The 13,872-nt window shown below is 34.9% G+C and overlaps 1 protein-coding gene across 2 annotated transcripts; it reads left to right on the forward strand.

Annotated features, from left to right (window-relative positions):
• The first annotated feature begins 3,759 nt into the window (after positions 1 to 3,759).
• LOC121775555 (microtubule-associated protein 70-5-like) lies at positions 3,760 to 9,065 on the forward strand. 2 transcript variants are annotated; one of them, XM_042172644.1, is made up of 13 exons: positions 3,760 to 3,866; positions 4,617 to 4,739; positions 4,916 to 5,064; positions 6,107 to 6,192; positions 6,475 to 6,540; positions 6,650 to 6,820; positions 6,919 to 7,089; positions 7,175 to 7,330; positions 7,411 to 7,557; positions 7,639 to 7,710; positions 7,801 to 8,391; positions 8,500 to 8,642; positions 8,756 to 9,065. In XM_042172644.1, exons 3-13 carry the CDS (start codon positions 4,965 to 4,967, stop codon positions 8,772 to 8,774), a joined length of 1,722 nt encoding a protein of 573 aa, XP_042028578.1. In that variant the 5' UTR covers positions 3,760 to 3,866; positions 4,617 to 4,739; positions 4,916 to 4,964; the 3' UTR covers positions 8,775 to 9,065. The 2 variants fall into 2 exon arrangements, with proteins under 2 accessions (XP_042028578.1, XP_042028577.1); XM_042172643.1 differs by lacking the exon at positions 3,760 to 3,866 and having other exon boundaries at positions 4,104 to 4,739.
• Positions 9,066 to 13,872: the final 4,807 nt, after the last annotated feature.

The raw sequence follows: 13,872 nt of genomic DNA on the forward strand, positions 1-13,872 counted from the left end.
TCCACTTCACATTGAACTCTTCAATAAAGATAAAAAAAGAAGGTAGTAACTATTTTATTTTATTTTAAAGTCTTCCTTTTAATATGTGATTTAGTGGACATTTTACTGATTTTCTAGTGTCATTTCTGATTGTGATGAATCAATTCTTGACATTTTTACTTCTGAATACATTAAATCATAAACTATATACTATAGCTTTATACATTTCCTATTACCATCATTCAAATCCCGCTTTACTCATGCATATAAATAGCCTCTTTGCAGTAACAACAATGAGCACAATCCCAACCCCGAGCCAACACCACCTTTACATTCATAGAAATCCATATGATTTCATCCTAAAATTAATTGATGATAGAAGGAATCGTCCATGAGTCATATATAGTGTTCTCAGTTTTCGTTATAATTATTTTAATTTTATTTGCCAACATACATTCTGCACTAGGGCTGACAATTTTTGATACGGCACGATAACACGATACGGACCTGCACGAAATTAACACGACACGAACACGCAAGTTCAGAATTTGGATCTTTATAGGGTCGACCCAATAAGAACACGAAGATAACGAGTTGGGTCGGGTCGTGTTTGGGTCGGGTTTGAGTTATACGTTTAAGAAAAAAAATATTTTTTATTAATTAAAAAATTATTAAACTTTAATTTTTAGTTATTTTTGTTGATTAAAAATATTATACTTTAATTTTAATTAATTAAAAAATATTATACTTTAATTTTAATTAATTAAAAAATACTATACTTTAATTTTATTAATTAAAAAATATTAATTAAATTTTTTAAATTATTTAATTTTATTATATAGATTTAATATTACTATACTTTAATTTTATTATTTTGATTAAGAAAACAATTATTTTAATTTGGTAATTTTTTATTTTATCATGTAATATCATGTTTAAATCGTATAATAACATCATGTTTTAGTCGTTATCGTGTCAAACTAATTTACTATCATTAATAGAGAGTTGACTTTTTTCTGGGTACACGATAACACGCACGAACCCGACACGAACCCGTTGGGTTGGGACACGATAAGAACCCGATGATTTCGGGTTGGGTTGGGTTGGGACACGATTAGGTTGGGTCAATAATGGGTTGACACGATAACGAAACAGAGACTGCCGCTGAAAAATTTCAGTGATAAATTGATTTGGGCCTTCTCGCCCGTAATAGCCCAGTTATCAACTAAGGCCCAATAGGGATCTTCACAATTGGCAATCACTGTAATTGCTAAATAAATAATTCACTTTTACTACTAAATAGTGAAATTTATATTTTTCATTGCTGATTTTTTCAAGAAATAGAATTTCGGAGAATTGATATTCAAACTACAAAATTCACATTTTTTTTTCTCCAAAGGATTTTTATTACATGAAATATGAGTAGGAATGTAGGATGATAAAATACTTAGCTTCGACATAGACATAGACATGTATGTATATGAGTTTGAATGCGGGAAGTTGTTAGATAATACGAAACTCATATGAGTTTGTTTTTAATTCATTAGCATTTTATGTGTAATATATTTGACATTTAAATGAATGAACCAAAACACACAATTTTCTTAAATGATCTAAATATACTTACACCTGACCTCTGTGTTAATTTTGCTTTCTGCACCAAAAAATTGTTTTGCATATATGATACTCCATATAAATGAAATTAGTTTTGGAGGCTAAAAAACTAAAAACAAATTGAAAATATATATGAGCCTATGTATCATTAAATAAATCTTTTTCATATATGTCCCTAATGATCATACTACTAAACTTTCAGGTAAATAAAACTTTGTCTTGGGATTAATTTGCATAGTTTCTTGTATTTCCAGTATTAATTAATCAAAAGTTGAAAATATATTTGAGTATTTAACCAATGAATTTGCATGGAAAGAAAAATAATTTGCTAGCACCAGCTTCAATGTCGCATAGCTGGTAGGTGAAAACATTACAGATTGAAAGCCGAAACCAATCCACTAAAAAGGAAATTGATTTGTGTGGAATACATAAAAATTATATTTATTATGTAATCCATTAATTTTTCCAGACTGTTGGGCTACTTTTTCCAAGCTGTAAATAATGTAGATTCCTTCTTTAAAAATTTATTGATGCTTAATTTCAAGAGTCCACTGAAACTTTTGCTACATTAATTCCTTATTATTGAGAATATACCTTCTTTTGTTGTTTTTTAAATGAACTTTAATCTCAATAATGTTTTATAAGTGGGCATATAGAACTTGTTTTTATTTAAATATTGATTATATATACTATACTGATAAATTTATGCAAAGGTCATATCTTGTTCAATTGCGTGCCAACACACAGATAAATAATTTTACATCTTTGTAAGGATATATATACACTAGGCAAAAGCTGTCACAAGATAGGGAAAGGGAGTATTGATTTTTTCCAATTTATTTTTCTATAATAACCCCATCTTTTTCTCTAATTTTTTCTGTGTTAGGTGTATTAGGATGTCATCAAGATTTTTGTAATAGGTTAAAATTTAAGAGATGTTTAGTTTATTATTTCTATTAAATTTTATTGAAATTTTTTTCCTTCCTTAGAAGATGTGCTTAGTGTAATTAACAGTGATCGTTATAAACATTTAAATGCACGTAAATGCTGGACTTGTATTATTAAATATGATGTCACTAATACATCTATACTTCTCACATACTCCATAAATTATGATCTATCTAATTCATCCACATAATTATTATATTCAACAAATTATAATCAAATATTCCACACAGGCATATAATCTTTGGATATGCTCCAGTACCATTTTAAGTAGGGATGTTGATTTAAAAATCATACTACTAAATTTTGGATAGTTCTGATATATTTTGAAATCGGTATTAAATTTACAAACTTTAAGATCCAAGCTAATTTTCCACGGTAGATCATTCTTCAAATTCAACAAATTTACATGGCATATTTTATCATATTAAACAAAAACGATATTATTTCATATATAATTCAGACTAAGTCATATAATATCTTAAAACTAGGATCAAAATCTAGAGAAAAATCTAGAGAAAAAAACTCTGTTTGGTTTGGGTTAGGAAAATGCGAACTTTGAGAAGTGCATTGGCGGTGACGCCCGCTCGTCGGTCTGCGAGTTGGGGTCGAATTTTAACGGTTTAATTTAGTCTTTTAAAAAAATTAGAAAAAATCAAAAAAATACTATTAACATTAATAAAAAATTTCCAATTCCTTAAATGTTAGTAGTAAATTTTTATGGCCATTAAAATTTATTTTTTTATTATCCAATTATCCTAAATTCTTCTATAAATACTTTATCATGTACAATTTTTTTTATACCAAAGAAATACTATCTCACTAAATATATGAATTATGTAATTCATGAAATAAAATAGTGGGATTTCTGAATAGTTAAGAGATGAGATGGATTGAAGACGGAGGAGTGAAGATGCTATCTCTTTAAGAATAGATGGAGTAAAAGGTAATATGAGACTCATGAATAATGTAGTGAGGAGATGAATTGGAGATGAAATGGAAATGATTGTGGATGCTATAAAGTTTACTACTATTTTTAAAACTAAATAGAGTATATCTCTTTGATTATTATGTTGTCACCGTTTATTACACCAATTATATGCTAGTATATCGTTATACCAAACAAGCAAAAAACATGCCTTTATACTATAAAAAAATACAATACTAAATTGATGGGTGCAAATTGTAGCAACCACTTTTCACTTGTAAACTTACCAACTAATTCCGTGTTATGCTTATGCAAACAGCTAATTATCGGCTTGACCCCAATTTCAACAGTCACTTTCTCTATTATCACTATTTTGTCTTCTAATTAAATTACAATTTAGGTGAAACACAATTCTTTCATTATAATCAGTATTTTGTCTGAACATTGAATTTATTCTACTCCACTATCTTTGTCTACTTCTCTATTTATTAAGATTGTATTATCATACTAGTACATTGGTGTAGGTAGATATGTTATCTTCCCTTTGTCGCCTCATTTCCAATTTTCCCTTAACAATTGCCATATGGCAGGTGTCCTCCACCTGTTTGATTATATTCCTCTTAAAATTTCTACATACTTCCAAGCAAAGATCTTCATGCTCTTGTGTTCAAATCTTAATACTTTTAAGCCACCTATGATGAATGATGATGTGCATCAATTTCTCAATCATGGTACTAATCCAAAATTGAATGAATGAGCTGCCACTAGAGACCTTAATCAGCATTTCAGGAGGGTTTAGCGCTTAAGCAATTGAATTTAGCCTTAAACAAGTGCTTTCCCATCAACATTACCACATTTATTAACCATTCTTATCCATTACAATCATCCTTATGGTGACCCAATTGATAAAAGCTAACACAAAGATATGTTTTTTTTGTCTTTTATATGTGTAAAAGAGGTGGTTAATTAATTCTCTTTTGGCAAAAATTCATTAAGTGGGGTTGGTTTTAATTATCATGGTTTCAGCAAAATTTGATCTTTCATCTGAAGAGATGAAATTGTTATATGTGCATGTCATGTTATTCCTCAACTTCTTGAAATTAGATGAAAAGGGGAAAAATATTTAATTGCATTTGTTATACATGCAAAGGTTGATGATTGGGGAAGGAGAGAAAGATGGGGTGAATTTGCCGGCTGAGTCGGCCTTGCAAAATTGCTTTCGGAAGTTTGCTTCGAAAGAGGGAAAAACCCCTCTCTTTGCGGTCAATTTCTTGTAAGAATGGACTCTTTCTTTATCTCTGTCTCTCTCATTCAGGAGTAGGAGAAATTATTAATTTTTTTGGTCTGTCTCTCTCCTAAGCATACTAAACCCTTAACAACTCCTCATTATATTACTCCATAAAACCCCTTCCATTTGTAGTAGTACTCAGATATCTTCTTTTGGGGCAGCCATTTGTTGCAGTAGAGAGACAGCCTGCGAAGACCAAGTCAAAGAAACATGCCTGGTTTCGAAGTATTTGGCAGTGAAGATGTTTCCTTTCTTTCTCATACGGACCCTGTTGTGTTAGAGCTCAACAGGTTGCAGAATCAGCTCAAAGGTTTGTCAGCATCACCTCTCTCTCTCTGTCTTTCTCTGCATGTTCATGCTGCTTCAAGAACATTACGGTTGAGTGTGTCATTTTGTCATCGAGATTGAAACTGTAGGATTGAGATTGATGAAAGAATCAGTTCAGAGTTTCTATTACATATAACATAGCCATTGTTTTCATATTGTGATGATCCTCTGCATGAAAGTTTCGTATGCTTATGAATCATGGATTATATTTTTCTGATTAAACGATTTTTTTTCCATATTGTGGTGTCATTTTGAATGGTAATAGTCAAGTTATTTGGCTAAGTAAGAAGAGCGGTTGTTTTATAGTCTCATTTGGTTCCTTGAAGAGCTTGGTTGCACTGGATTAGCCACAGTTAAACTACAATTTCAATTTGTGTGTGTGTTTGGCTAGCGGTGGAGAGATTCAAGTTTCGAAAGGGTGGTTGAAATGCTTGCTGTCTCTGAAAACATAAGTAAGGTTGTATTAGATGTTGCTATGGTGTTTGATGGCCATTCTTAAACAAGATAGGATAGAAAAGAGCACTGCTCAATCACTATTGAAAGCATCTTTAAGGTTAGAGAAACGGGAAGTTGTTAGAGTTGTCGCTATAATCAGCAGTTCTTCACTGTCTTATAAAATTCCATGTAAATGAAGCAACAGGATAAAGAAAACATCCCTTTCTTAGATTGTAACTGTTCTTGCCTTTTTTAGGGGATCATAGCATATTTGGAAGTTTCTGTTCATATTAAAGCTCCAATTTTGTGCTGATCAGAGTATGACATGATTATATTGGAAAGTAGATGCTGTCTGGACCCACCAGTCTTCATTGTTAATGTTTTTCAAATGTTGTTGTTCTGCTCTTCTCAAGTCATGTTTATGAAAGCAAAACTAATGATTTTGAAAAGAAACTTATTTCATGAACAGGCCTTCTTAACATTTTTCTCTTCGCAAGAATTGCTTAAATTGTTATCTTATCGGAGGTCTTTTGCACTTATGATTACAAATGGCACACACACGTAATAATCTTTATTTTCTGCCATTGCAGAGAAGGAGAGGGAACTGGGAAAAGCTCAAAGTGAAAATCGAGCACTGAGAGCAACTGAAGCACTGAAGGATAAGGCTTTAGAGGAGGTAAAATTGACCAATTGTGAAACTATTCATCTATATCCAGTAAATTCACTCATTTACTCAAAAGCAGTAATTTATCTGCATTAGGTTCTGTATTAGAGCAAAATAAAGCTAACCTGACATATTCTATTAGCTATTATGTGTATATATATATGAAATGAATAGGAGAATTGCAATGATTCTGCAGTTTGAAAATGATAAAGGAAAGTTTTAGGACTTGTTACCTTTGCCGGTTTATATATCATCATGATTGTTTCCTCACGTGTGCTGTATTAATTTTTCCAGTTTGGATGTGAAGTCAAGAGGTTGGAAGAGAAGCTAAGATTGAATGGAAACCATCTAGAACAGAAGGTGTGAAGGAATTACGGATACACTAAATGCTGAATATATATCTTTTTACTCGTCTTTCACAATAAAAGTATAATAGTGATGATAAGTGTTTTGGGTCTTCTTAAAGCAGAATCTTGACATCAAGAAGCTCACAAATGAAAAGAAGGAAGCGCTGGCTGCACAATATGCAGCTGAAGCCACTCTTAGAAGAGTTTACGCCAATCAAAAAGATGATGATTCTATTCCCATCGAGTTGGTCATTGCTCCTCTAGAGGCTGAACTGAAGATGTATAAGAATGAGGTAATGCAAATGACGTCGAGGAAAAAATTCTTGTAGCATTATCATTTACCAATGAAGTTATATATTGAGCTTACATTGGTTATTTTGAAACATTTCAGGTTGCAGCATTACAAGAGGATAAGAGGGCAATTGAACGTCTTACAAAATCCAAAGAAGCAGCATTGCTTGAAGCTGAGAAAATACTGAGAAGTGCCCTAGAAAGGGCATTGATTGTCGAGGAGGTTCAAAACCAAAATTTTGAGCTTAGGAGGCATATTGAGATATGCCAGGTACGGTATATATAGATCACATCTATGAGGCTTATATATTAGTTCCAAATCACTAAGTTGCGGGTAAATATACATGTATTTACAGGAGGAGAATAACATACTTGATAAGACAAACAGATGCAAGGTTTTAGAGGTTGAAAAGCTTAGCCAAACCATCAGGGAGCTCGAGGAGGCCATACTTGCTGGTGGAGCGGCAGCCAACACTATTCGTGATTACAAGAGACAGATATCTGAACTTAATGTAAGGAACTCTTTACTAAGGAGGATCTCTAATATAGATATTGACTGATGCTAAGTTTCTTGATTTCTTCAACTTTGTAGGATGAGAAGAGGACTCTAGAAAGAGAGCTGGCAAGAATAAAGGTTTCAGCGAACAGAGTAGCAACAGTGGTGGCTAATGAGTGGAAAGATGAGAACGACAAAGTTATGCCCGTTAAACAATGGCTAGAAGAGAGAAGGCTGTTGCAGGTATACCAGATCAAGTGGTCTTTTAGATGAATGCATTGAAATTTTAGCTTTTTTCTTGATTGTAAGATTTCTATGTTGTAGGCAGAGATGCAGAAGTTAAAAGACAAATTAGCAATCTCAGAGAGAGCTGTCAAGGCGGAGGCGCAAGTCAAGGTGACAATTCAGATATCATTCCATCTAAATTCTTTTAATAAATATTTAACTATTTCATGGGACCTAAATATACCAAAACATAATTTTCAGGAGAAGTTGAAGTTGAGGCTGAAGACTCTTGAAGAAGGCTTAAAGAATGCATCTTCGTTCTCTATCGATACAAACGGATCCCCCAAGAATGCAAAGTCTAGCAATTTCTTTGGAATCCTATCAAGTAATACCAGAACAAAGAAGAGATCCACGTCACAACCAAGGGGATCCACCATCACTAAAAGCGCAATACAAATGCTGGATGAAAAGCAGACGATGGTTAATGCAGAAATGAAGCCTGTCAATAGCTTGAAGATGAAAAATCCCACATCTGAAAGTTTGGTGAAGAAGAGCCTGTGGGCTTCCCGAAACAAGGTTATTGACAATAGTGGAAAGGAAAATGCAGAGACGAACAATATTGCCATGGCCTATGACAAAATACAGAACAAAGATGAAGTTGATGAAATGGAAAACAGAACGGGTGTAACCGGTAGCACCAAAGAGACGAAAGGTTCGGAGATAGGTAATATAGATGATGAAGATATGGTGTCAGGAATTTTATACGACAGGCTTCAGAAAGAAGTTATACACTTGAGAAAGTCCTCTGACATAAAAGACATGACTCTGCATTCTAAAGACGAAGAAATCAAGGTATGAAGGTTACAAGCAACTCCTCTCTCTTTCATACACACACACACACTATAGTACCTCTGCTTTGAGATAGTGTTGAATCATCACACAAGCTGTATCTGTTTACAGTTGCTTATGAAAAAGGTCGAAACACTGGCTAGAGCCATAGAAGTGGAGTCCAAGAAAACGAAGAGAGAAGCGGCAATGAGAGAGAAGGATTCAGCATTAGCTAAGCTGGATGAGAAGATGAGGAGCACAAACTCATCCAAAAGGTTAGCAGTATAGAACGAGATTTCCCCACCCTCTTCCCTCTTTACCCCGGTGTTTCCCACTATACGCCCCAAATTTTCTTGATTTGTGATACCTATTTGTTTCGATTGATTAGGTCTGTGAATGCTTCCTGAATTACATTGCTGGGAATGAGGAAATCTCTAGAACGATGGACAGCGTTCGATGATTTGTAATGTAAATAGGCAGGGCTCCGTTTGCATGAATGCTAGATAGCAGAAAATTAGACCTGTGAAATAGTGACTTGTTTCATGAGTTGTAGAGTGCATTCTTACCATATTTATCTGATTTTGCTGTATGTATATGTCTCTGCAGAACCATTTTCCCGAGCAGATTATTCAGTAAATTATTTGTTTATTTGTATACATAACCCATCTCAATACTATGATTAAAAATCTTCAAGATTACTCATTTATCTTAACAACTACTCCTTCCTAACTTCAGCATGTCACCTGTTGTCTAAATAGAAATAGAATACACGACAAAAAGGCACGCAGACCACCTCTCGATTTTCATCGCTGAAAACCGGGGTTGCAAAGCTACGCTAGCTAAGAAAACACTCCAAATCCCATCTTCACTCTACAGTTCTGGAATTGTAGCTAAAGATGGCCTCCATTTCCTTGCCCTTCTCCCTATCGACTGAATCACAATGTGCCTCGACTCGAGCTCCTCCAAGCTTGAAATCAGCAGCTGCAGCTGTTTCTTGTTCACCACTATCTTCATTCTCTGGAAACTCTCCGGCTTCAGCTCTCCCGACTTGAGCAATGCAGACAGAGGCAATGACCCCGCGCAGAGTCCAGCTGTATCCGGGCTGCCTGACCTGGCCGAAGCCGTGCGTTCTTGATCATCATCTACATAAGGTCTCACTTTCTTGGGCAATGCACTTGCTGAGCCAATGCAATTCCCCATTTTAAATGTGTAGCTTAGAATAGGCAAGTAGTATATATATGAGTGTGTGTGTGTGTACACATATAAACGTGCAAATACTACTATCATGTCCCAGCAACTAAAGAAAACGTGCATCCCACTTTGATGGTTGTTTGTAGGAATTTGGTGTAGAAGCAAATAATCAAATAAAAATTTGGAGTAATTTTGTTCGAGTTTTCTTGAAATTAGTAGTTGGTTAGTGTAGCATGTGAATTGTTTATTCTGAAGCGGCCAAATTCCTTGTCTGCAGCTCAGAAAAATTAAAAGGGGCAATGCACCTTTGGGGGGTTGACTCTTTGAAGCATAATTTTATTATTATTTTAATACTGTTCCATACAGAAAGTCGAACACTTAGAAGATTGGCAAAGTTCACGTTATGCTCAAAGTCAACTAGGAGAAAGTCAAAGAAAACACCCATTTTCCTTGAGGATTTCATTTTTGTGATAATCTCAGCTTAATTCACCAAATTATATGAAAGAGAGTAAGGCTGATGCAAGGAAGTGAAATTACGTTGATTCTCTATAGAATACCATAACTCCATTGATTAAAATACTATCATAAAAACCAACGGGTCGCAACGCAGTTGGCAGCACGGAGCTGTGGTGATCTTGAGGTCACGGATTCAAACCCCGCCACCCGCTGGGAGACTTTCGGCATTAATCCGCAAACTTAGTCGAGCAGGATTAGTCAGATTCCGCCAAAGGCGGGTTTGATATACCTGTGGTCAAACCAAAAAAATTACTACCATAAAAGAATGAAGATACCACTGAAATTAAGTTGATTCTCTATTATATAGAATAGTGAAAAAAACACAAGAGAAGGGAAATAAACCCTAACTATCAATATATAAAATCCAATACATAAAAAAATGAGTAAAGATTAATTGACAAATATTATATATATAAAATACCCTTATATTTTAAACCGGTTTTTATTTAAACTGGTTTTCCTGTCAACAATTATTTCTATACTAAATTACCATTTTCTTCACTTCATATTTGTAAAGGCAAATCACTCCCAACATATGGTATGAAATTCTTGCTAATAAATGCAATACAAATGATATCATAAATTTTCAATGCATATAACTCAAAACTGTTCCACTTTTTTGCAAGTACCATAATATAAAAATATATGATTAATTAGATCTTTTAGACATATTATTATTATTATGATTATTTCATTGGATGATAGTATTAAGAAATTAATTACATATGCATGTAGTTATTTTTATAATTTAGAATTTTAAGAATGATTTAGTAATAAAAAAATAATTAGACGTGGATGACTATTATTATTCCACCGAATGATAATATTTAGAAATTAAGTATATGCACATACGGTCGTTTTTATAACTTAGAATTGTAAGAATTATTTAATAATAAAAGAATAATTGGATGCGAATGACTACTAATATTCCATTAGAAGATAACGTCTAGAAAAAGTATATGCACATGTATTCGTTTTAACTTAGAATTTTAAAGATGAAATAATAATAAAATAATTAGATGTGAATGGATATTATTATTTCATATTTTATTGGATGATAACACTAAAAAATTAATTATATATTCATGTAGTCATTTTTATAGCTTGAAATTTTAATAATTATTTCGTAATAAAAATCAATTGAATGTGAATGGCCATTATTATTATTATTTCATTGGAATATAATAATAAAAAATTTAATAAGATGTGAATAACTATTATTCTTATTTCATTGGATGACAACATTAAAAAATTAATTACATATACATGTAGTTAATTTTATAATTTATAATATTAAGAATTATATAGTAATAAAAATAATTGGATGTGAATACCTATTATTATTCCATTGGATGATAACGCTAAAAAATTAAGTATATACACATGCAATCGTTTTTATAACTTAGCATTGTAAGAATTATTTAGTAATAAAAAAAATAATTGGTTGTGAATGGCCACTAATATTCCATTACATGATAATGTTTAGAAATTAAATACTACATCCGTCTCGTAAAAATAGAAACTATTTCCATTTTAGGTCATCCCTTAAAAATAGAAACTTTCTAAACTTTCCATTTTAGGATGTGAACCTCACAATCTACTAAGAGCATCTTCAATGGCGGACGTCCGGTCGGACATCCGCGACGGGCGACCGAGACGTCCGCCATTGTGGCGTTTCAACTCGGATACGGACATCCCGTAAGGACGTCGGATGTCCTCGGACGTGCGGGCGACGGGCGGGCGGACGTCCGGCATTTAATTTTTTTTAAACTCTATATATACGGCTCGTTGAACTTCATTTCATTCGCACCACTTGTGTTAACAAGTTTCTCTCTCTACATCTCTATTTTCAAGTATATCTAGAATGGCTAGTGACAGTGATAGCGAGGATGAATTGGAGGTCGCTGTGGAAGGTGTGATAGATAGGCTGCTACACCAGAGGGAGCAGCGGCGGCAGCAGGCGGCGGTACATCGGCCGATCCATCGTCGAACTACAATACCATGTGACCACATTGCTGCAAATATTCAGTTGTATCAGGACTACTTCGCTCCGCAGTCGCATTTTGGGGATGCCTTATTCCGGTGATGTTTTAGGATGCATCGTCCGCTGTTTATGCATATCGTGGGTGCTTTAGAGAAAAGATACCTGTATTTTAGGATCAGGGAGGATGCAGTTGGCAAACCCGGACTCACGCCCTTACAGAAGTGCACTGTCGCAATCAGACAACTGGCGTACGGAGGTGCGGCCGACATGTTCAACGAGTACCTCCACATTGGCGAATCGACAGCCGTCGAGTGTCTACAGAATTTTTGCACGGGCGTGAGAGCGATATTCGGGGAGCAGTATCTTCGGAGTCCGAGCCCCGAAGACTGCCAGAGGCTTATAGATATGCATGGGTCGGTGCACGGGTTCCCTGGGATGTTGGGCAGCATAGATTGTATACATTGGGAGTGGAAGAACTGCCCCGCCGCCTGGAAGGGGATGTACACTACCGGCTTCAAAGCCAAGCATCCCACGATGATCCTTGAAGCTGTAGCTGACTACCGGCTATGAATATGGCATGCTTATTTTGGAGTCGCCGGGTCAAACAACGACATCAACGTTCTCTAGTCGTCGCCCCTGTTCAACGCTCAGTGCAATGGCGTTGGTCCCGCCATCAGTTTCGTCGCCAACTGCAACCAGCACAATATGGGATACTATTTGGCGGATGGGATATACCCAAACTGGCCCGTCTTTGTGAAGACAATCAAGCATCCGCTCGGACAAAAGAAGTCATACTTTGCGAGCCGTCAGGAAGCAGCGCGCAAGGATGTGGAGCGAGCATTTAGTGTGCTCCAAAGTCGATGGGCGGTAGTAAAGGGTCCTGCATGGCAGTGGTATATTCCCAACATCGGTGATGTCATGTACGCATGTATCATAATGCACAACATGATTGTCGAAAATGAAGATGCGGAACTGACTCAGTGGACCAATGAAGATGATACGGGTACAGGTCCAAGTCACGGCGTGGCCACCGCGAATGTGAATATGGGGGTACCTCATGGAGAGGTCGAGCGGATGCGTGCATTTGCCGACATGCGGCAAGCAGATGCCCATGTTCGACTTCAGCACGATATTATTGAAGAAGTTTGGACGCGGAGGGGTTGACTTTGATGTTATTACTTTTTTTTATTTTATTACTATGTAATTTTTTTTTTCAAATCATGTATGTTTTTTTTAATGAAGTTGATAATTTTTCCCGTTCGTATTCGTGTTGAAATTTTATTTCCGTAAACGTAAATTGCTTTATTTGTGAATTTGTGATTTTTTTTATTGCGGGAAGTCCTAGTGGGAAGGGCGATGGGAAGGACGGATTGTGAAGGGGAAGTCCTAGTGACGTGGCAGTGGGATGGGAAGTCCTAGTGACGTGGCAGTGGGATGGGATGTCCTAGTGACGTGGCAAGAGGTGTTTTTGGGAAGTCCTAGTGGATGTCCGAGTGGGACATCTGTGCATTGGAGATGCTCTAACACTGATGTCGCTACTTTTTCTCTACCTCTCTCTTACTTTACTAATTCTTTTATCTTATTTTACCAATTATGCATTAAAACCCGTGTTGTGTTAAAAGTTTCAATTTTTCAAAGACAGATGTAGTATATACGCATACAGTGTTTTTTATAACTTCGAATTTTAAATATGAATTAATAATAAAATACTTGGATGTGAATGGATATGGAAAGCTTATTTTATCCTAAATGATCATAAAAGTGTAATTATATAATACATTATAAGAACATAAAAGTTTATGCTTTTCTCATTG

The sequence above is a fragment of the Salvia splendens genome, chromosome 17 (assembly GCF_004379255.2).
Source record: "Salvia splendens isolate huo1 chromosome 17, SspV2, whole genome shotgun sequence".
In the NCBI taxonomy this organism is placed as follows: Eukaryota; Viridiplantae; Streptophyta; class Magnoliopsida; order Lamiales; family Lamiaceae; genus Salvia; species Salvia splendens.

Bases quoted from the DNA above. Each gene is read 5' to 3' on its own strand.
- LOC121775555 (XM_042172644.1), top strand. From the start codon at position 4,965: ATGCCTGGTTTCGAAGTATTTGGCAGTGAAGATGTTTCCTTTCTTTCT. The intron at 6,541-6,649 runs GTGTGAAGGAAT...TTCTTAAAGCAG, and splicing joins GAAACCATCTAGAACAGAAG to AATCTTGACATCAAGAAGCT. The intron at 7,090-7,174 runs GTACGGTATATA...ATGTATTTACAG, and splicing joins GGCATATTGAGATATGCCAG to GAGGAGAATAACATACTTGA.